This window comes from Glandiceps talaboti, chromosome 10, assembly GCF_964340395.1.
Source record: "Glandiceps talaboti chromosome 10, keGlaTala1.1, whole genome shotgun sequence".
NCBI classification, from domain to species: domain Eukaryota; kingdom Metazoa; phylum Hemichordata; class Enteropneusta; family Spengelidae; genus Glandiceps; species Glandiceps talaboti.
This window is the reverse complement of record NC_135558.1, coordinates 14,747,477-14,772,234: the sequence shown is the minus strand read 5'-3', so window position 1 is coordinate 14,772,234 and position 24,758 is coordinate 14,747,477. Positions and strand designations below refer to the sequence as shown.

The 24,758-nt window shown below is 36.8% G+C and overlaps 2 protein-coding genes and 1 long non-coding RNA gene across 3 annotated transcripts; 2 read left to right on the top strand and 1 right to left on the bottom strand.

The window, feature by feature from the left end:
* Positions 1-1,232: 1,232 nt before the first annotated feature.
* LOC144440628 (uncharacterized) lies at positions 1,233-3,366 on the top strand. Its single transcript, XM_078130013.1, has 4 exons — positions 1,233-1,296; positions 1,458-1,685; positions 1,957-2,049; positions 3,123-3,366. The coding sequence occupies exons 1-3, from the start codon at positions 1,233-1,235 to the stop codon at positions 2,043-2,045; spliced, it is 381 nt and encodes a 126-aa protein (XP_077986139.1). The 3' UTR covers positions 2,046-2,049; positions 3,123-3,366.
* Positions 3,367-8,838: 5,472 nt separating this feature from the next.
* LOC144440855 (uncharacterized) lies at positions 8,839-13,053 on the top strand. Its single transcript, XR_013481216.1, has 5 exons — positions 8,839-8,976; positions 9,330-9,400; positions 9,943-9,975; positions 10,949-11,063; positions 12,489-13,053. It is a non-coding gene; the product is annotated as an uncharacterized LOC144440855 (long non-coding RNA).
* A 3,654-nt stretch (positions 13,054-16,707) lies between these two features.
* LOC144440627 (uncharacterized) lies at positions 16,708-24,144 on the bottom strand. The gene is made up of 4 exons (XM_078130012.1): positions 24,082-24,144; positions 18,577-18,650; positions 17,753-17,980; positions 16,708-16,880 (listed from the first exon to the last, which is right to left on the bottom strand). Exons 1-4 carry the CDS (start codon positions 24,087-24,089, stop codon positions 16,708-16,710), a joined length of 483 nt encoding a protein of 160 aa, XP_077986138.1. The 5' UTR covers positions 24,090-24,144.
* Positions 24,145-24,758: the final 614 nt, after the last annotated feature.

Sequence of the window (24,758 nt, the reverse complement as noted above, 5' to 3'; positions counted from 1 at the left end):
TTTTCCGTTAGTTTGCATATGGTCTTTGTGTTATAGGTTTCTTCCCATCATAGATGTACAGCCATTACAGAAAAGTTTTATGTTGTCTTTTTAAGTTGATGTCAGATTCTGCATCCACTATTTTTGAAAAGATTTCACAATGTTCGCGATTTTATTATTTTTTTCTTGAATATGTAAAAAAAATCACGGTTTAGGCCGCAGCAGTGAAAAACTTGGTGGGTACGCGGTAACCGGAACCAAAGCAATTTTTTAGGCCTAAATCACTGCAACCAAATTATGAAGATGGTCGATTGGATTCTGTGTGTCGGTCGGTCTGTCTGTCTGTCTGTCTGTCTGTCTGTCTGTCTGTCTGTCTGTCTGTCTGTCTGTCTGTCTGTCTACGTGTATGTCTGTCTGTATGTCTGTCTATTCGTCCGCCCGTCTCTCTGTCAACATCACAAGATCGTAAAATTCGAACTTCGATTTAATTTATTCTATCATCTGCTTCGCGTCTGTTTGCTAACTCTTAGTTTACACATACATGTATATATTTACAACTCACTTGTACTTAAGTTCCGCTCGGATGTAAAGTGTTTGTAAGTATTTTTCTTTTTTTTTCAGGACCATTTTGTTCGGATTGCTGCTTTCGACATACTACGTTGCTTATTTCGTGGACATAGCAGGTACATTTCTACAAATTATTTCATTTCCCCCCTTTTTCAAATTTCTTATCAATGCATATACGCACGCACCAAGAATTCAAGTTCTAGGAGAATATATTTCGTAGCAAGTGCGCCACCACTGTTTGGAATATGAGGCGCAGATAACTTTCGTTTAAATTTAGCATGACGACTGCCATAAAGTAGGTGTACTTGTGAGATTCTAAACAAAATTATGTGCCGATTAGCATACCTGTAGACTTGAAGGACTAACTCTACTACACTATTTCCACTATCCTAAGTGAAATTTTGGTCTTCGAATTTTTGCTCGAGATGGACGATTGAAAAAAAAATCAACATTGCAGTTAGGACAGCGGAAATAATGTAGTACTTAGCGTTGTTAGCCCTTCAAATCTACAGGTAGGCTATCTTCCATTAGAACATTCAGAGTGGACGTGCAAGAGAATACGGGGAGGGGAGAGGAGATCGAGGAGGCAGCATCCAATGCGTAAAGAATATGAGATTTATATAAAAAATGATATTTTAAATTGACAAGTCACTTAGTCTTTTCAATGTCTCACCGTTTTGCCCAGAATGGTGTCGATCGTCGACATATATCTCTCTTTGCATTCACTTTCAGATTCGGAAGTATTCGGAGGTATTAACCTTTATAGTTTTGCGATTTGCTGAAGATGAATTCACCAATTGTGAAAATAACATTGCAGAAGACATTTAAAAAAAATTAACGTTCAATTTTAAAATGAAAAATTAACATTCAGTTAATATCATGAAACTCTTCATTTCTCTTCTCCTCAACAGGTTCTATGTCTTCAACTGCTGTTGTTGCCACGACGCCTGCTGCTGCTGCTACTACTACTGCTGCTGCTGCTGCTACTACTACTGCTGTTGCTGCTGCTGCAACTACTGCTGCTGGCGGTGTGACTACAGATGGATCTACCGGTGGCTCTACCGGTGGCTCAGCAGTAAATGACGAATCAACAACTGCGGCAGCTGATGGTTCTACCGATGCGCCTGACGTCACCACAGGTAAATAACCCACCTTCCTCAGTGTGACAAGACTGCAAGATACGTCATGTCGCTCCGCTCTCAACGGCCAAAGGGTTAACCGAAGTGTGAGGGCGCTCCCCACACTTTACCTGCTTGTCAGGGTGTGTTCTTTTACATCATACCATTAATTAACGCAACGCGATTCAATCAGGAAGATGTCATTGTTCCCCTAGCTGTCTATCATACTTTGACTATCATTGGTCTCTATTATAACTTTCCTTTCTCCATGTTCTATGAATTTGATTTTCAGACAGCGCTGCTACAAGACATATGAATTGGATGTTTATTCTGCTACTTCATGTCGTCTCCATGACAACCTCAATTCTGATTGGCTACTGAACAGGTAAGTTGGAATATATGTTTTAGTAGTAATTAGGGCATAAAGTACAAAAGTCGACGAGGAGTTCCTCTGTCATGTCACCTTACACCCAGACCACTAGAAGTCTGATCCTTTACATAAATGACTGGCTACTTCTCAAACCCCCCAATTTAAGGTGAAGGAAATTAATTAATGCATGTTTAGAATACTGATGGTTTATGTGTAGAAATCGAGAAATTAATCAAAACAATGTTGCTCTTATAGTAATTCTCATCAGGCATCGCCTAAACTGTACAGCTTTCTTTGTATGTGTTTTCACCTTTGATATCAGACCTTGTATAGACAATGGCAACACTTCAAATACCGCCCGTTGGGTACTTAGTGTTGACTGGCACTGTTTGATACAACTACGAAGAAACTACACACTGTGGCGTCATACTGCACCACAGATTACTTTATCTTGCTACATTTATTCAGAATGGAATCAACAATTCAAACACACTGCAGCTAGACACAGACATGTGGGCGCCAACGATTTGCAATTGAAGTCTGCATTTGAGGCTTATTAGACAAAGTGTCGCTAAAAACTATTCATTCAATAATTTTGCAATCTGAAAGTGAAGCATGCGCAGAGTATCTTATAGATTTCTGCGTGGTTGTATCAAACACGGTGAGTGAACACTAACACGAAATGGGCCGTATGCCGACTCATTATAAATAATGAAAACAATACACGAGTAATTGTGACCTTATTTATACCACTGAAGTACAGTATGTCACGGTCACTTGCATTTTAAATGTGTTCTCGTTTTTAATGATTTAGCATGTTTAGAGAGTTGTTCTAGCTCAGAGACTTGGCTATATGACCTTAACTACTGGTTTGACAGTTTGAACGACATTTTCGACTTCTGATATCCAAGTTTATGGTCTAGAGTTGTCATTGAAATGTGTCTATCAAGCTTATCAAAATACCTTTGTGACAAAAAGTGTTGGCGATGTCTGTTGAAAATGACTATGGATACATGCAGTAAGCAAGGTAGTCGTGTGAGATTCATTTCTCCAAACTTGTTGAAAACATAATATCCCTTTATTTGCAGATGCGATGGTATTGGTTGTGATCCAAAGGATATGAAATACATGTATACAGATATGATATCAATAGTTATATATTAAGCCAATGTATCTTTCACTTTTTTTTTTTTTCTTTTCGCTGTTTGTATAACAGACAGACTGTGAAAAAAAACCCATAATCACTTTATGGACTGTGTATATAAGCAATTACTATGACATATAAGTTCAGGGGACAGAACACAACGCAAGTGTCAGTCGTGTGTGTGTGTGTGTGTGTGTGTGTGTGTGTGTGTGTGTGTGTGTGTGTGTGTGTGTGTATGTATGTATGTATGTATGTATGTATGTATGTATGTATGTATGTATGTATGTATGTATGTATGTACGTATGCATGCATGCATGAATGCATGAATGCATGCATGCATGCATGCATGTATGTATGTATGTATGTATGTATGTATGTATGTGTGTATGTGTGTGTATGTATGTATGTATGTATGTATGTGTGTGTATGCATGTATGTATGTATGTATGTATGTACGTATGCATGCATGTATGCATGCATGCATGCATGTATGCATGTATGTATGTATGTATGTATGTATGTATGTATGTATGTATGTATGTGTGTGTGTGTGTGTGTGTGCGTGCGTGCGTGCGTGCGTGCGTGCGTGCGTGTGTGTGTGTGTTGTAATGCCAAATAACTCTGTGATGCCAATTTACTTTATAAAAGTATATACCTAAAGTAAGCCTGTGATGGTTGTCTTCAAACAACTTGAAATGTTACGGCATCTGCACTTTTTATGAGCTTGTTTAGTACACCTCCAACCTGTGAACCGTGATATCTTCATTGTTTGTGTGCGTACTTATGACGGCAATAGTGCACATCATGATCAAATGGTGACATCCATCAGATAGATTAAATCATACGGTGGAATATTGCGAGTATATTATTTTCACTAATTTCCGCTCATGTTCCTTTGTACTAGAGAAGATAATCTGAAACATGTGGAGTTTTAACAGGTTTAATGTGTTTCCATAGTAACGAAAAAAACCTAAATGCCAATTCTGATACAGTGTCCGACATGAACTCAATGTCGATTATCATGCCATAGACAAATTTTGTTACCATAGATTTTCTGGTCGTGTCAAATTGCGTGTTATATCATTTCTTGATGAATTTCAGTGTTTTTTTGTGATAAATAGGCAAATGATGGTTGTATATGCAAAACAACTTGAAGTGTAAGAAATCCTAATTCAATAATTATGCCAGTTCATTTTAATTTGTCTTAGCAATTGATAGGTACATTGTATGTCTTGTAAATATTTGCTGTGTTTGAGTTTGTCTTTCAATGTGTATAATTGCAATTGTAAGATACTTAATTTGGAAATTAAAAAGTGCCTTTGTGTTTAATGAGTATGTGTCCACGCGAGTCGGTGTGTTTTTGATGGTACGTTTTAATTAAGTTACAAACTATTGTCACATCCATCAGGACAATTTGACCTACAGACAACTTATTTTAGTAACTACATAACATAACTACATGTATATCAAAAACAAATCCATACCCCCAAAACCTTGTTCCCCCAAAAAATTCCGCTATTACGATCCATGGATCATTTGCCTATCGCTTCACTGATTTTAATAATAGGAGAACTGTCGCATAGTATCAACTTTATCATGCGTATGATGACAATGTGTGAAACACTGACGATAAACAAGCGAAGTTAAATTTAAGTCGTAGAGGGCGCTGTTCAATGGATGAATCAGTATGTGGGTGCGAGATGGGGGAAGGGTCTATTAAGAGTAGATAGCAAATTGAATAATATTAGTTTCTGCAAGCTATCGTAAACTTCTCCATAGGAGCACCACTCTAATAGCGATCATGAGGTGGTCAATTACAATCTTTCATAGAATATTGAAAGAGGTAAAGAAAATTCATGTTTACATCCCCAAAACACACCCATTTACCGGGTCAATGGGAAATAAGCAAACAACATAACAATAAAATTCACTTAATTAACTTTTTGAAAATATTTTGTTTCTCATTCAGCGGCTGGAAAATTTCAGTGACCTAAGGGTACGTCTTTACACTTCTAGCAACTCGTAGTGACAAGGCCCCCTAAGTCACACTATGAAAGTAATAAATAGGTAATCGCACGATACAAAACTCAATATATCTTTATTATGAGTTTAATAATTTTGTCATGATTGTATATTTGATAAAAAATAACGCAGATAAAACGTAAAAAAAATGTTCTAAGCATGTCTCTCTAACTTGCGTTAATGTTCCAACTTTTAATCACAACATATAACAATACTTAAGACTGGCCTGTTATCAATAAAGACTCACAGAGACCGTCATTTGCCAGGCCTTTAGAGATATTTAAGCACACTCAGTTATACTTTGACCATACACGCATCTGATTGACGATTTCCAAGTCGACTGGTATAGGTACGTATCGCACCTACGGCTATACACGTTGTAGGGAATGCAACAGGTTGAATGTAACACAGCAACCATTGCACCACTACCTTTGGTACTAAATATGAATGCCCACGCAGGTTACCATCTCGAATCGTCTTGAGATAAATTGGAATGAGTACCGTAATCCCCGTGGCTCTAATTTTATTTGGATTTGTCAAGCCACACAATAATTACAACCGAAAAGGACCGTCATAAATATAGATTTATCATAGTCAACAAAAGTCTTATTTGCTTAGAATGAACGCTTAAACCAAATGTCAAGTGTCACCATGTCAAATATTTGACATGGTTCACCTATGTAATCACACTTGTAATGCTATGTGTAGCAGGTATAGAATTCTCATTGCCGAATGTATTGCGATATTTATTTATTTTTTTGCAATATTACATTTATTTTGAAGTTTAAGGCGACCAGCGATGTGATATATACGTATATATTTACCCCCACTGGAAGGGAACTAAACATCGCGGTGCCACAGCAATACGACCAGTGTCAAGTTACCATGCACCGGTTCTGTTTGATAATAGAACTACTCAGAAACTATAATTGCAACTAGAAATTACACATGCTACACGCTTAGAGAGATTAAATGAATACAGTTTCTTGCCCGGTTTTGTCTAAATTAAATGAACTGGTGTACTACCAACCATGCAGACACCAAATGTAAACATCACAACATTGGCGCCCGAGTGTCTGAGTCTAGTTGTAGCACTATTAATTAAATGGTTTATTTCATAATAGACAAAATGTATCAAGAAATTGCAATCATGCAATCCTGGAGCTGAATGTATAGTTTCTTATTGTTTCTCAGTGAATGGTCGTATCAGCCAGCGAACGGTAACCTAAAACGGGTTGTAATTTACGAGTGATAAGCGATAGGATATTCATTTTATTTGACGAGCCTGAAAGAGTTTATTAAATGTTACTTCTGTTTTTATGATATGTGTGTGTTGTCTGCTAGCAAATATTATGCCTGCATCCAAAATAGTTCGATAGAATATGACAGAAACCAAATTATGCCTTCCTCCGAGTCGTTAGCGATGGCTGTCGAGAGGTCGAGCCTAATGCTGTCCTCTTCTGTCGTGTTTATAGGGTCCCGGCAACAGAGTTGCAGATTGTCCCTGGCAAATTAGACGATAAATCGTCATATTCTCGTCAAACAAATGTATAAATTGCTTACTAGTTTGACTCAGTATCCAAGGACAGAAATGTACAGGGTCACCATATATATCATGCCCGCGCGAGTCTGGTTGACTGTCTAAATTTGTGCCGGAAAACTTAATGAGTTTTACTTTTCAAATTAAATAAAATTTTACACATAGTTTCATATTCATAAAGTTTAACCTTTTACTAATATTTTTTCTAATGTTATGATCAGTGTATTCATCCCAAGGTCAAGGATTTGACGAAGTATAACATACCTTTGTGTCGTTATAGGTATATGCCCTGTGTAGAAATTGTACACCCCTTTGAAAACACGATTCCATGAAACCGCGGCTTTATCGTGTTATTATGTTATATAAAACAAGTGAAGTATGAATTGTATTATTAGTTCGACGTATATATTGCACTTTCTAACAGACTGGCACACAAGAGCAATAATTATTGTGGGCGTTTTATTGCCAATGGACTGTTTACATTCTACTTAACTCTAACGACAGAATTATTGATGGTGGTACTCCATTTTCACGACCTTTATATCCTTTACTCACTGGTGACACAGCAAAGGAGAGGTCTGATTACTAATAGTCCCGCTCTCGTGTCAGCTTGGTCCATTTGAATGTAAAATAACTTGTGAATTACCAAATTACACAGCTGGCACGACAGTACATGTGACATGCTGGCGTAAAACAGCAATTTCACATTTGTAGCACCCAAATCTCTCTCTACATGATGGATGCGAATTTGTAACCCAGAGACTCAGCTGTTTTGTGGGTGTGTGCTTGATAATATGTTGTTAGCTAATAACGAACGACAACATAAGTATAGATCGAAGTCTCTGGGCTAAAATATTTTGTGCATGCCGAATCGAGTGAAATGTGATAAGGGTGTAAAATCTACGCAAGGGGCTGTAGTCTGAGCCTTAGCTGGCCACCCATAATGTACTGATGCCCTAACGAACAAAATGATATGAGAGAGAGAGAGAGAGAGAGAGAGAGAGAGAGAGAGAGAGAGAGAGAGAGAGAGAGAGAGAGAGAGAGAGAGAGAGAGAGAGAGTGAGAGAGAGAGAGGGAGGGAGGGAGGGAGGGAGGGGGAGGGGGAGGGAGGGAGGGAGAGAGAGAGGGGGGGGGTTAAATTATATAGTTTAACTACATTGATTTAATACCTTACATTAACTGTAATATGGCATTAAAACTGGGATTAGTTTCACTTTCGTCACTTTTATCATTTAGTCACCCTCCTATAAGCATGTAGGGGAATATTAAACGCTCTCTTAAAACACACATTGTAAAGTGTACTAGATCTGAAACTCGTCGGCTTTTTAACAAGGAGTGAATTATAACAAGGGTTCCCTGCCAAGGTTGTCACCAAGGTGATGTCATGGTAACAAGAGACAGTTTGCTGTGAGCTGATGTTGGCCAATTCGCCACCTGCGATATGAGAGAGAGAGAGAGAGAGAGAGAGAGAGAGAGAGAGAGAGAGAGAGAGAGAGAGAGAGAGAGAGAGAGAGAGAGAGAGAGAGAGAGAGAGAGAGAGAGAGAGAGAGAGAGAGAGAGAGAGAGAGAGAGAGAGAGAGGGGGGGGAGGGACAGACAGACAGACGGACAAACAGATAGATAGATAGATAGATAGATAGATAGATAGATAGATAGATAGATAGATAGATAGATAGATAGATAGATAGATAGAGATAGAGACATAGGGCGATAGCTAGGTTGACCCAGGAGGAATTTAGAGAAACAGGGAGACAGATGAATGAATGAATGAATGAATGACTGGAAGGACAAAGACACCGTCGTACATGTAATGCAAACGGTTGACCCTACACCTAATCATGATACGATTGAATGTTTATTTGAGGTGATAATTCCCCAAAATTAAGACGCGAAAGTTAAGTGTCAATACAACGGCCTAAATATTGATTATTTCGATAACCGAGCGGAAAGTAGATATAAATGCATAATGTTGTTAGTAACCGTATTCGCTAACGAAATAAATATCACCATATATGGTAATTACATTGATGACATTGATTTAGTGTCATGCAATTTGACGTCTTTATAATGCAACAATACATCTACACCAGTGGGCGGAGTAACGGATTCCCCCTCGTTGTCACGGTATTTAAAGTCGGACCAAACACGAAACCTTTAAGAGTTTGTAAGTACTCAGTCAGTAAACCAACATTTAACGTCAACTTGTGTAGAAGTTTAAAGTGGAAAATATGATCGGGTATGTATTCCCCTCTCTTTATTTGAGGTCTTTACTTGTTTTCAAAATAATATTTACAGATAAACCGTCACTTTTTGAATTATTTTGAGATGTTTTAGTGTAATTTAGTTGGTCTATAAACCAGAAATTTTGGAGAAAAATTAATTTTAAATTCATTAATTTTTTATACACATACGTACGCGAGTTCATAATGGATGAATATATACTCACAAGTTCAGACATTCAAAGAGCAATCCACACGTAAAGTCGAAATTAGTATGTCATGCACCATAAAGGAGTGACCTATAACCATTGTTCATTATCATCATTTTTAACACATACATATACATAGTTGTTGACAATCTTTTTTATAGGAAATTCTTCGTCACCGTCCTCGCAGTCTGTGTTGTTATCTGCCTCATCACACCATGTTATGAAGCAGCTGGTAGGTTAACTATCATTTTTGACAAGCGAGTGTCGAAACGATTGCTTTTGCCAAGCAATGAATTCCGAGGCTCAATCGACTTGCCACACTTGTCTGCCCAAAGGTGTGTTTCATTGTAACGCCGACCGATGCCTCCTGAAACATTGTATGTATGTATGTATGTATGTATGTATGTATGTATGTATGTATGTGTGCGTGCGTGCGTGCGTGCGTGCGTGTGTGTGTCAAACTTGTTGACACCGAAATCTAAAAATGCAAAGGACATTCATAAGGTAGACTATTAGAATTTATAAAACAAACAAACAAACAAACAAACAAGCAGAGAGACAGACAGAGACAGATACACAAAGAGACAGACAGACAGACAGACAAACAAACGAACGAACGAACGAACTAACAAACAAATAAATAAATACTGAAATAAAGAAACGACTAGCAAAAGCTTGTGTCAGTAGTATAATTATAGTAACTCTACGTAGGTAGTTGCAAACGTAAAGAATGTTCGAACTATCATATTCTATGTGGGTTTTTTTCTCTTTCAGATAACACTACAGATGCTCCTACAGGAACAACAGGTAAGCCTTAGTTTGCGTATTGACTTGAAAACTACTTATCATAGCATATTAGATATTGTGGTCGTAGTATACTTAAGTTTTCTATGTACGACGTAGTGCACAGACTGTTGAACCCGAGGCAAGTTGTGACTCGGAATGACAAACGGGTCCTAGACTACTACCAGGATATAGACTCCAGGCAACCATGCTTAGCGGACGTCTCGGGTCGATACTCCCGTTATCACGAGAGCATTGAAACAGGTACGGTGCTGCGACTGCCACGTAACAGTAACGGTACTACTTCGCGACGGTTCCGACAAGTGTGTTTGTAAAATGTAACATAACTTGTAAATTTACCAAATAACACAGCTGGCACGACAGTACATGTTACATGCTGTCGTAAAACTGCAATTTCACATTTGTAGCACCCGAATCTCTCTCTACATGATGGATGCGAATTTGTAACCCAGAGACTCAGCTGTTTTAATTTCGTGGGCGTTTAAAGTTATCACTATCAACACCACTGTTTGTAGATTTACAAACAATTGAAAACTTAAGCGAAAATTTAATCTGTGTTTGTAGTAGTGCCTGTGTTATTGTTAGTCTAGCGTTGAAATATGTCTAGTTCTGTGTCAAAAAAAATGTAATGTCCAATGAACGAAACACCAAGCTTACATCATTTTAGCTATAAAAGAAATTTACGGTGTTTCCCTACAGCTGCCACGGAATTGTATATCCATTTCCATGGGCCACCTTACTATTTTAATAGAATAGTGAAGGTAACTGTTACGGTGTTCTCATGCGGACCGAAAGTCAGAATGAACACACCACAATAGTTCAATTTAATTCCTTGTTGGACAGTACAGTTCCTGTGTAACGTCATCTAACTCAAATATAGGGAATTTGATAAATCAATACAAAAGAACTATTCAAATATTGCGAAATATAGATACTTTTGATTAAGTTGGCATTCTGTATCTATGTTTACATATAGATTCTGCTCCAATGAATTCCAGCTCCAACGGGATGATGTTGCTCATCTCAGCAACCGTAGTCATGGCTACCACAATATTTTTCAAATAAATCACCGGACATGCAGAGGTTATAATGTAAGTATGCTTTATCTAAGCTTACTACTTCTCTCTTGTCGAAATCCGATAGCACATGCCAAAAAACTGAACCTTTGGTGTGTTGGAAAAGACATCGACCTGTTAATTGGAGGGTCTGTTGTGGGTGATGTTTTCTGTTGCTGTGGGAAAACCCTGACCCACTTCTATGAGCATTAATGAGTTATAACGAGGATTCATGTAGTGTATTTAGTTTTGATGGGGGCAATCTTGACTCAGTGTATGGGCACTGGAATGGGACGTGCGATCGCCAGACGAGGGCGTATATAAACTCCTTCAACTCAAAGCTATAACTAATGATAGTTTCGTCGGTAACTCCGAGTTCGAACCAGCGGGTTCTAACATTAATCCGCTTAAAGTTCAAACATACAGTTATGTATAAACTTACCATTCTACTACAGTTGAGTATGTCAAAATTTAAATTGTACAAGCTGTGGTAAAAAAACACTGCAACATCCTGTCGTGTTTACCATTATTCCTTTGTTCATTGGCAAAATGTCCTCATTTAGCACTGAACATGCTGTACCGTCTGTTATGAGTACAAAAGAGAAGTCATGATGCTCGTTCATATATCTAATCATTTACATAGAGCCTTTTAGATTTATGATGGTCATGAAATACCATATTGTTTCGATGTGCGTCATGGCGTTTATGATACATATATACAAAGGGGAGTGTCCCCGCGGAGTGTATATGTGATCATTTAGTCATGTCAAGTTTAGTACAGCTGTGCCAATGAGTTAAACTTGAAAACTTGCACGTTGAAAGCCAGTAGGGTAGATAAAAAAAAGTCATCTGGCTCAACAAAAATTTTGCGAACAATGCAAATGTTTTTTGTCTGGCAAATACTAACATTGCTACATTTTATCGTCTGGCGTGACAAATACGTTTAAATTTACTAACATTGCTACATTTTATCGTCTGGCTAGACAGATACGATTAAATTTATTAACATTGCTACATTTTATCGTCTGGCGTGACAAATATCTTTCAAATATTGCTTCATTGTATCGTCTGGCGTGACAAAATGGCAACATTGTAGACATTTTCTTCTTGTGAGCTAGATTATTTCCCCAAATCATATAATTGGTAACAAGATATACCTTTCTTTTCAGGAATGGATTAAAATGTAGATTAAAGTGTACAGATGACATGCAGCAATTTTAATATTTTTTGTCAGAATTTAATGTTAGTGAAAAGTTTATCGAGAAGGACATTAACATAATGTTAATGTCGACAGTAATGTTAATTTAGTAAGATTTTTGTCAACTGATACAGACGGCGTTTTGTTTCCAACCAACTGATTTATAAATTTAGGTGATATTATCTCGTGAACAGTGTAAAATATGACAAAGTATGAAATATCATCAAAATGATGCTAAAGTCAGGAAAACATTTTTTTTTCAGATGCAGTTCAACTGAATAACGATATTAATCTGGATTTGGCAAGAAGGTGAAGCTTACATCAAACTACTGTATTGGCACAAAAGAAATTGTCTTTTCTCTTATTTAAAAAATATTCACGTGTTATTTCTGGTTCCTTAAATATCTATTGTAACCTACGGTCAGCAATAACTATAAAATCTCTAATAGAATTATTATAAAACTCCAAGGCTAGGGTAGGGTAGGAATGAAACCAATTTTGGAATGCTTTGCAACTTGGGTACGGGAGTTATAACACATACAATTAAAAGTCAAATTTTCAGCAAGGCGACTGAGTAATTAAATTTATCATAAATGTAACTTTCTTACAAAGAGCTGAGGTCAAAACGACAGAATGTAATTCATCATACCGTTAACTATGTCACGATATCGATTAAGGACCGGCTGTTTCAGAAAATGAAAACCAACGCCCCGCTGTCACAAAGATTTATTTGAATTAATGTTAGAAATGTTGACCCATATATGTAAGGCCAAGAAAAAAAATGTTTTGTCAGTCGTTTCCGTCACCTGCGAACTGTGCTCGACAGAACCCCCCCCCCCATGTTTTCCCAAATTCGTGAAGTGTAAACGAACGGCAGGAAAATGATTTTTTGTAGCGATATAATGAACTGTATCAAACGATCCACATTATTATTAGATATGTGATAGGTCTGTCTATAATTATGTTGAATCCTGTGAGTGTGTGGTATATCTAACAAAATGTTACCAATAACAATGAAATTACCTCGTCACCTCTCACTTTTGAATTTCCCCTAGGACGAGAAACAACAAACATTTTATTCTTGGCCTAATGCATACATTATAGGTGATATGTAAATGAGATACTTTTATAGCCTTTTCAACCAATTTTTCAATGGTACTGGTGTGCTTTATTCACTGAAACTGGACGATTTTGTAGAAAGCTTTCTTAATTTAATATTCACAGGAGGATAACAGTTGCGAGCAATTTAGGAAATTAAAAGTGTGTGGTTCGTAAATCAAATGCTAACGAGGACCATAACCATGTCAAAATAGAACACTTTTCCCCATCAAAAAGTGTTTGAACAAAAAACGAAATGTCAATTTGTTTTTATGTAGCGTTTGGACAAGTGTCAACTTACAATATATAAAATGAAAGAGCACGTCGCCTGGTTCGACAAGACATCTTACAAATAATATCGTTACATGTTATCATCTGGCTTGACACAATTCTAGTAGTTTGCACGATAATAATAAAATGATTATTTTCATGAAATTGTCATCAAAATCATGGTGTAAAAGTCACCACATCTGATGAAAAATATATATTAGAAGTGGCCACGTGAGAATGTTAAAAATAGACAGTTTTCATTTTGGGGTGACATTTTTCGACTGGGCAACGCCCACCGGCTTAGTGCTCGAACAGCTTGCAGGAGCAATAACCTTTCAGAGACATAAGACCTATCTATGTATTCTATTAGTGTGTAACTTGCAATTGACCTTGATGAAATCAAACTGGGCAAGTGATCAGAAAAGACCTTTTTTTTTTTTTCAGGACAGAGACAGAGAAATACAGTTTATCAATAATGTCACGAATATACTTGTTTTTCCACATGTGTCTGTACATTGATTTTCTCTAGTCTAGATATATGCATTTTCTGACGTCATCATACAAGCAAAGACAACAAATTAGTCATGACGGTGAAAAAAATATTTGCTTTTATATTTTTTTACCTGAACGTGCTTTCTTGTACACATATTTGTTGACGCACATCCGAGGAACAAATCCGATGGGAGTGTCCATTTTAAAGAACAAATATTTGCTGTATGGTGACAAATTTCGTCTGATGCCCTTCACTTTTAGTGGATTTTGTTAGACAGCTAAGAATCGATAATAAAACACTTCAGCAATGTCAACAAATTTCTTATCGTCTCCTATAATATTTGTATTTACGAATGAACGATAACAACTGAAGCATGTCTACTTGTTGTACGGTCCGCCCCCTTGCGGTTGGAAGATTCCATGACTATGCAATGGTTGTCTGGTACAGCACATATGATAGGGCGACATTTGGAGAGTCTCGATCTCTCGTCCCGCGGGTTAGCAGGCTATATAGCTATAAAAAACAGGACTCCTGTGCAGAAACCGTTCTCTCAGAAGTGTGTTTTGGGATCGCTTAGGTTATCATTTAATTCCCCTGTCACACTGAAACTCATTTTCAAACAGAAATCGTGCCTCTTAACGTTGATTGATTATCACTTTTAAAAAAAAATAGTGTTGCTGTTGCACTTACACTCATTCAATTAGATGGTCTCTCTCTCTCTCTCTCTCTCTCTCTCTCTCTATCCCCCCCCTCTCTCTCTCTATCCCCCCTCTCTCTCTCTCTCTCTCTCTCTCTCTCTCTCTCTCTCTCTCTCTCTCTCTCTCTCTCTCTCTCTCTCTCTCTCTCTCTCTCTCTCTCTCTCTCTCTCTCTCTCTCTCTCTCTCTCTCTCTCTCTCTCAATGTTTTCGCCATTAATGTACGCCGGTTGTCAAAGCCAGTAAAGAATATGTTTTGTAAAGAATACAAAACACTCTCGCAACGCCGACGTTAACCTCACTCGATTGAAGTCAGATTACAGTTACATGTAATAACAGTTGAGGAAAAGTACGCATTTATTAAAAAATGGATGAGTACAGCAAGAACACGCCTTGAATAAGGAAATTCTCATCTTCACTTTTCCAAATTATGTAACTAAGAAAATCTTGAAAGCATTTATACTAAATACATGTATTTACATGAGCTGACAACTGGTTTGCAAGATTTAGATATTTCATAGCGTCAAACCACATATCAATTTTTATATTGGAATTATGCAGGGACCGTTCAACTACACTATGTCAGGTACAGAGTCTTTGAAACGTGGGACATTCTTTTTAATTCAAATCAACCAATCAAATCACATTTCTCGTCTATAGTACCTTCATTTTTGCATTTACAGCCATAAAGAGTTCATAGCAACACAAAAAATTCATGACGTCACAAAAGGGTACACGACGCATGTCACGTTATTGTCTAGCTCTAGATCTAGCACTGATTATTTACATCTCGTCAGCAAGTATATGTTGTAGTCATTATATGCAATCATGCGACAAAATGTGTTCCGGTAGCCCGCCACCATTATTATTCATTGTCACATTATATGTTTAATTATATTGTAGCATATATATATATATATATATATATATATATATATATATATATATATATATATATATATATATATATATATATATATATATATATATATATATATATATATATATATATATATATATATATATATATATATATATATATATAGGGTTGAGTGTGTGTCTCATGGTCTTCTTGCTTCGTGTTGATGAGCTGCATTAGATGATTGCGGTGCTCTCCTTCTTGGATGAATGATTGATTGATTGGTCAGGGGAACATACACCTATCTGTTGTAACGGAAATAGAGAAAACAGTCAACGCCTTAGTAAGACTAAGAGGGCGTGATGTATTTTGTTTTCGTGATGTATTTAGAAATGAATTCCGTGTTCCAAAACTAGTTGCTTTGGTCGTAAAACATTGCATATATGTGAACTCTGTAAATTGAAAAAAAACCGAATGAATGAACGAATGAATAAATAAATAAATAAATAAATAAATAAATAAATAAATAAATAAATAAATAAATAAATAAATAAATAAACAAATGAATCAATAAGCTTAAGTAAGTAGAATATAAAATAAATAAACAAACCAAAACAAACTAAAGATTTGGCAATGGGCCAACATCATATTTTTATTGTGTTTATGTTGTTTTCGGCCGCTTCCATCCCTACTTCCTCATTTAGGAGGTGCATCTTGGACGGTACCGTAAAAGAGGCTGTGGGGTTTACGACGATGTACTTCCTCGTCTCCCCCCCCCCTTCTCCATCTGATTCTAGCATATCTCATCTCCAAGACTAGACATCTTTTGTTGCCCCATCCTTTGTTGCACACAAAAATATCCTTGCTGACGAATTTATGTAACGTGTGGGTCACGCGATACCTACCTAATTGTGTTACTGTGTCCCAAATGCAATGGCTCTTGCAAGAAGGGATGCTAATATCATCAGCAATACACTACGTGATTGGCAACAAGGCGCCAGAGCAGTTGTCGCTACGGAAATAAACACAGCATTTAATTAGTTTGAATTGACATCTATGGCAGATTTTCAAACAACATTACAAGTAATTAAAGTCGCACAGGTTGTAATTGATGCTGAGGCACCCTTTTCGGTTTCAATCAGTGTTCTAAATTTGTAATTCACATGTAATTCTTCCCAGGGGGACGGGGTGTGCGTGAGCCCTGGTGACGTGGTACCCGGGGCATATCCCCATCGGCCATCTACCCAAGAATAATGTTCGACGAAATTGGGACTATTGGAGTTTTGGTCGTTGGTGGCGCTATACAATGACTTCATTTCTCGATTGGAAACGACTGCAAATGTTATGTTTTATGTGCACGATTTTTGTGATTTTTTGACTGCGAATTCATCATTTACTCGAGAATTAGAGGTTTTGTTAGCATGGATAACTAAAGTTCTTTATCAATTTCATACTATGTGGATTTTTAGGCAGAAAGTGGACCAATGTTTACAGATTTTTCCTGAAAAAAGTTATTCATTTGGACGACACAATCCAATTCTCTTTGGTTGAAGCTTGGTTGAAGGAATATTACAGATCACACAATGTATGGTAGAAAGGCTATGTGACTTTACATTTACAAACTATTAGAAAGATTAGTGTGTAAATTTAAAGCTCATTTCACCGGCCATTGATGCAGAATGGCAGCCGTGGTGGAGTACACTAAAAGAGGCTTGGTGACGGAACTGTTGAGAGGTTTGAATTGATAGGTATCCAAAAGTAATATAAAATTAATATTTTGATGAAATAAAAGTAATGGCAAAGAACCATAAATTACTTTGCCTTTTTAGTTTTTATTCACTTTAACTATAAACAGCAATGTTTCTATTTTTATACATATATAACTGTTGTCGTCGCAACCACAACTTGTTACCATGACGTTGATAATATCCCAACGACGCAATTTACCATGATGATGGTATATGGAAAAAGTTGAACCATATTTCATGAAGACATTGAATCAGTTTCTGTTGTTCAAATGAGGAAGAATTTATCATTTTTTTGGCTTAGAGAATTTAAAGTCATTGAGTTCGCTTCCTGCCTTGTTCTTCATGTTTAGACCTGAAGACTTACCTTCAGGGCCGCCTTGAGTCGGTGTTTCAGCCTCTGTCGTCATGTTCCCGGTAGTTGAATTTTGAGTCGTGCCAAAAGTACTTTCTGCAGTTGAACCTTTCGACTCAGTTGGCACCGTACCAGTTGACGCTGTAGTTATTTCGGTGCTACCAGTAATTTCAACAGTTGATGTTGCTGACATTTCCGAAGTAAGTTCCTCCGATGTTGATTCTTCGGTAGAATCAGTATCTTAACGGTAAACGGAACAAAACATATGAAAACAAATGCATGACCTGTGGTAACCAGCAAGTGCGATCTGGAGCATTTTCTTATCACATGCTTATCACTGTTCTGTGTTTGTGGCCAATATATTTTTTTACAACAGTTTAATGCAGTATTAGTATTACAGAAGCTGTAAAAGCTCTAAAGGCCAGTCGCACTACTAATGTGCATTCCTGAGAAATTTGATACAAGAATACAAGAAAGTTTAAATTGAATTTCATTTTTTATAAAGAATTGGTATCAGTTTTAGTGACTTTTTTTCAATGACATTACAAACAATCACGGTTCTAGAGGCGCTAATGCGAATTAAATTGGAAACCGGTTGTAAGTGAATTGGCAAAACGGGAGTTTCTATCTCCTAAAGTTAAACATAAAAAAATCCTCGAACATGCCAGTTTATAGCAAAAACGGATTCCACTGTACGCGTCTTAAAAGTTCAGTTTTGTATTAGGTCTTTCTCTTTTCTCTTTTCTGTAGGCAAGAAACAACACACACACACACACACACACACACACACACACACACACACACACACACACAAAACATAACATTACTTATCTTACCTCCATTGATTGTGATTGGATGAAGTATTATACACACCACGAATGAGGCCAATGCAACTCTCGATATGTAACTCCTGAGGGATAAACAGCAATATGAACTTCAAAATGAGTCAACGTGTATTTTGAACAATCTAACAGTCAGTCCACATAGTTGATCGAATGACAACGTCAGACACATTTTATCAATTTTTACCATATGTGTCTTCAAGATACATAAATTATACTATTATTTTACGTATCATGTTTCTATACTTTCGATTTTTATACTCACACGCGCGCATGCGCAACCCTTCCCCACCCTCGCAAAAAACAAACAGAAAACATACACAGGACGCTCAATCGGTGATTTGTGTTTTATGGGTGGATTCTGTCGTTGATGGCGCTACATGTACACGTCCTTTGTGTTATTTAGCTTTTGTTTCACGACGGTTAGTGCAGTTCTTTTCAAAGAGAGATGCCACTTTTTAGTAGGAAATTTATGTATGCAACATGATATTCGTGGCATCTACGTTTCTATGGCTATTCTAGAAATCACTTCACTATAATGAGAATGCTTATTTGCGATTTACTTCTAACCTCTGCATGGTTGAAAAAAAACCCAGCATAAATAGTTAGCGGTTCGGTGTTCATACCGTGTTTTATAATTACTTCACCACCTGTTGGAGTATGTGTTATTTACGCGTAAAGGGATCAAACACGGTGGTTAATGTCCAGATACCCGGTACATTGTGTGTGTGTGTGTGTGTGTGTGTGTGTATATATATATATATATATATATATATATATATATATATATATATATATATATATATGTCTGTCTGTATGTATGTATGTATGTATGTATGTATGTATGTATGTATGTATGTATGTATGTATGTATGTATGTATGTATGTATGTATGTATGTATGTGTGTGTAATTAAGTATGTTTTTATGTATGTATGTATGTATGTATGTATGTATGTATGTATGTATGTATGTATGTATGTATGTATGTGTGTGTAATTAAGTATGTTTTTATGTATGTATGTATGTATGTATGTATGTATGTATGTATGTATGTATGTATGTATGTATGTATGTATGTATGTATGTATGTATGCATACATGCACGTATACGATGTATTTCCGTACATACGTGTGTTCATGTAAGCATACAATGCAATGCAATGCTAGAGAGAAACCACGAGATTCACCTTTGACATGCATGTACATTTGTTATCAATATTCACCTCTAGATGACTAACAAAATGCGCTTATCACTGTCAGTTAAAAGTTAACAAAAGTCCAAACATTTCAACTGTCTGTGTTTTGTCAGTCTGTCTCTAGTTTACTGGCATACAGCTCAAAAGTATGATATGATTATAATTGATATTAAATGTATGTTGATTCTGTCAATCTTTGACGATACCGTAGAAAGATATGTTTTATACGTGTTGATTTATAACCTGGTGACAAATGCACTAATGGGGGTCTGTGCATCGTTCGAGTCGATAGTACATCGTTCGACGTCAAACATTTTCTATTTGTTTTATAATAGGTTGAATAGCCGTCTTCATGACCAATGGACACTGCTTACAACCTTATATGTCTGTCTGTCTGTCTATCTATCCGTCTGTCTGTCTGTCTGTCTGTCTGTCTGTCTGTCTGTCTGTCTGTCTGTCTGTCTGTCTGTCTGTCCGAGTTTCTGTGTGTATGTGTGTATGTATGTGTTTATGTGTATGTATGTATGTATGTATGTATGTATGTATGTATGTATGTATGTATGTATGTATGTATGTATGTATGTATGTATGTATATTTGTCTGCCTGCCTGCCTGCCTACCTGCCTGTCTGTCTGACTGTTTGTTTGAGTCAGTCAGGTTGATGTCTGTCTGTCCACCCATTCTTGTTATCGTCTATCTGTTACTTGTATGAATAAAAGGCCACTTTGAGTGTCGTTTAATACATCACCAGTCTTTGGGTGCTGTCGCTATATTGATACAGTACATGGTGACATGTGTCATACATTACATTAGTATCATGGCGTGACTAGGACTGTTAAACAAATATATCCAATATGTGGTTATATCCCAACCATATGTCAGTTTTATTGAATTATGTTAACTGCATATTAAAACTATTAGGGAAATATCAACGAGTACGTGTGTAGTGCAGATATCCGTTCTAATAAATTATAGTAATTACCGATCTACATGCAATGGGATTTAAACCCCATTTCATGTTAGTGTTAGATCGCTCAGTTTGACTAGACGCAGACACACGGGCGCTAATATTGTCTGCATTTGATGTCTGTATGCATCATGATGGCACGTTCGTTCAGTTCATTTACACAAAATGTAGCAAAAAACTGTTATCATGCAATCTTGCTACAACAATGTTCGACCAACTGTACTTCTTAGCCTGTCTCAAGCTGTGCTCAAACTACCTCCTAGCAGCAAGTTTCTTAGTCTTGCTGCTAGACCCCTCGAGCTATTCTGCGCACTATGTACGCTATGGCTTTCGCCCTCGATTGTGTACCACCTTTCAGAGACAGAGTGTTGAGAAGAAAACCCGAGGTCTAGCAGCTAGACTATAAGTTTCTCTAGACCTATTGACCACAGTGTAATAATCTTTCACTCCCTTATTTTAATTGTAAACAATTCTTTGATAAGACCAAGGCTGGCTAATATCACTCCACAGATAATATGACACCCATACACACTCACTCATTTCACAAACAACTCCAACATTTGATGTTAAATTACCAACTAGAACACAACATAACTTTACAATTTTGTTTACTATATACCAGATTAGATATCACATAGTGAGAAATGTACACTGGTGAAATGTACACAGATTAAACATCAGGGAGTGAAAGATTATACTGTGATCAATAGAGAAACTTGCTCCTATAGTAGGTTATTTAACTCGAGGCAGGCTGAGAGGTACAGTTGGTCGAACATCATTGTAGCAAGATTGAATGAATACAGTTTCTTGCTGCATTTTGTGTAAATGACATGAACTAACGTGCCTTCATGATACATGCAGACATCAAATGCAGACAATATTTTAGCGTCTAGTTACAGTACGATTTAAATTGCTTTGAGATAACATCCAGCAAGCAATAACAATCTTGCTATCTGCAGCTGAAAGTATAGCCTGTGGAATTTCGATTGCATCAAACAGAACCAGTCAACACTAACATGAAATGGGCAGTAACAGGTAACTCTGTATTGGAATCAAAGATGAAATTTCCTTTTACAATGGTAATATGGATAAGAACTAGAAATTGGTATGCATTTCGTAGTTTTTATCTAAGTGGTGGCTTTAATATATTTAAGTTATATTCAAAAACAACGTAAAAAAGGCATTATACCAAGTCCATGTTTGCAACTATTACAACATTATAGTAAAACTATGTACAAAGTTTGTCATTGTACATACAAGAAGTGATTTGTAAATTAATTTGGTAAACAGAAGAATTAAATCCCTTTTAGTCACTAAAGTGCTACATTTTATCGTCAGGATCAACGGAAATCTTACCAACAGATATATTAGTGGAGCCAGACGATACAATGTAGCACTGTTTGTCAGATTTTTGTTGAGCCAGACGATAAAATGTAGCAATGTTAGTAAGAATTTATGTTGAGCCAGATGATACTATGTAGCACTGTTAGTAAGATATTTGCTGTGCCAGATGATACAATGTAACAATATTTAGTAAGATTTTGGCTGAGTCAGACGACGGTCTCGTGATTTACATTGTATACATCACACATCAGTGGTATCCCACCCAACTACACATATTTGCTGCCGTTCCATAGATCATGGCAAAAAACACTAATAAATCTCATATGACAGAGAATTTATTCCACTTTGCCTTGAAATTGATGGTTGAAGTTAAATTTATCAACTCTACAAAAACATAGATGTACATGATTTATGTTAGCAATGAACAACTTGAATCCGTCAACCCGTGCATTGAAAATATACCAAGTTAGATATTAAAACAGCCGTGGCATGAGAACAAACACATTTAGGAGACCAAACAGCTGTCATCCCCGTTGTTGCCATGGTTATGATGATTTTCGTCTTATCAGCGACATGCATGACTAATCAACAGTCAGCAAAGGATCAACAAGTTTGAGTATTGGCTTTTGGAGTAAGTAGAGGAAAACGCCCCTACTTATGGCAGCTGGTATTCGGATTTTTCCTGTTGCAACACGGTAATACCTCACCTTTATTTCTTGTGATTAATGATAAATATTTTTTTTTGAAATTTTTTTTATCCACGGAAAGCAAATATTCGTATTTTGATGAGATTGTTGCTTATAGGATATTTTGGTCGCTACAGTCCTACAAGAGCTCTTATTGCTCGATGGAAAATTATCATGTACCCGGGAAAATGTTTGAATTTAACCAAATTCATTTATATTTAACATGTGTGTACATATTTTTCAACAGTTTCATTTACAGACACACAAACATACAAACATATCGTTAATAATTGATCAACTATTTTACCTACTACGTGCGTAACAACATATCACAGTGAACGTAATGACACCATTGCGTTCGATGTTTCCCGAGCGTTAACATAAAACTGTGTTGTTTCTCATTTTTTAACTTGCTAAACTTGTTGAAAATAAGTGGGTATGATTATATAAGCCTTATAGGTAGGTTTCTCTGCTAATCCAATGAACGTAGATCATCAACAAAGATATCGACACTGTGTCTGTGCGATCTAGCTCATCATCGTAGAATTCTCTCAAGTGGTTGGCCATCATCAGTTCACTTCACGCTGTCTCTTGTTGGTTACAATGGCATCACCTTGGTGACAAACCTTAGTCAAGAACACTTGTTACTAATAACATTCGCTACTTGTTATATCATCGATAATTGTCAATTTTGATGTGTGTTATCAGATCTAGTACATAGCAGTCGACGTTACAGTAAGAGAGCGTTTGATATATCCCTATTTCTGTTTATAGGAGGGTGGCAAAATGATAAAAGCGACGAAAGTCAAACCATGGATGTATTAGGAAAATACATCCATGGTCAAAATTAACCCAATTCTAAGGCCATGTTACAGTTAATGTAAGGTATTAAATTAATGTAATTAAACTGTATCATTTAATACCCCCCCCCTCTCTCTCTCTCTCTCTCTCTCTCTCTCTCTCTCTCTCTCTCTCTCTCTCTCTCTCTCTCTCTCTCTCTCTCTCTCTCTCTCTCTCCCTCTCTCTCTCTCTCTCTCTCTCTCTCTCTCTCTCTCTCTCTCTCTCTCTCTCTCTCTCTCTCTCTCTCTCTCTCTCTCTCTCTCTCTCTCTCTCTCTTACCCCACCGACTTAGAATACAAACTGCAAGGAAAAACTTCGCTTCATCGCATGGTCAAACGATAAATAAAAAGTAAGAAAATGTGGAGTGGGGTAATTTATGTATAGAAAGTGACAGTAATCGCTCAGAAACGAATCAATTAAATATAAATTAAAGATCGCAAAATGTTTTCTTTTTTTATACGCACCTCGCCATAATGATATGTTCTCTTGCCTCTCCGCCTCCAGGAGCTGTATGCCGTCTGGACGAATAGATCGAATATTAATACTAATACGTTGCTATGCGCATACAGCTAAATCCGGAGATGATGTCAGTATATGCAAATTAGTGCTACGTTTTTTATACTCTAGATGGTTGGAGGTTGACAAAAGCGAAAATAAAGCGAAAATAAAAGAGTAAACTTATGAATCACTCATTAACAGTTAAGAGGAATTCGAACATGATTCAACACAGATCATTTATTTACTCCATTTTTTATAACTTGAACGATTTATGGCATCAGCGATAGACAGGATTGGTGAATTTGTTTACATTGTTGAATTGAAATTATTTACACAATTTATATCACATTGGGGTAATTATTCAAGTTATGTCGTACACATAGTCAGGTCAAAGGTCGGCAAAGCTATCAATGATTTAAAGCAATTTTCAAAAAAAATAACACCATCGTTGGTATTTGACAAATTGCGAGCATGTTTGGATGTATTGGGGGAGTATTTCTTTTGATAAAATGAGACCACCAACCAAGACAGGAACAGAACGTCGCCTAGGGTCGACAAAAATCATTCCTTGATCTCATGGTCTTGACGTGACAAGCTGGGCCTTGGAAATTGACTCTATATACTGTTGCTGTTCCTTTGTTCA

Coding starts and splice junctions, on each gene's coding strand:
- LOC144440628 (XM_078130013.1), top strand. CDS start 1,233: ATGGTGTCGATCGTCGACATATATCTCTCTTTGCATTCACTTTCAGAT. Junction 1,297..1,457: donor AGATTCGGAAGTATTCGGAG/GTATTAACCTTT, acceptor TCTCCTCAACAG/GTTCTATGTCTTCAACTGCT. Junction 1,686..1,956: donor TGCGCCTGACGTCACCACAG/GTAAATAACCCA, acceptor TTTGATTTTCAG/ACAGCGCTGCTACAAGACAT.
- LOC144440627 (XM_078130012.1), bottom strand. Junction 17,981..18,576: donor TCCAATCACAATCAATGGAG/GTAAGATAAGTA, acceptor TTTACCGTTAAG/ATACTGATTCTACCGAAGAA. Junction 16,881..17,752: donor GACTCAAGGCGGCCCTGAAG/GTAAGTCTTCAG, acceptor ATTCTTGGGTAG/ATGGCCGATGGGGATATGCC.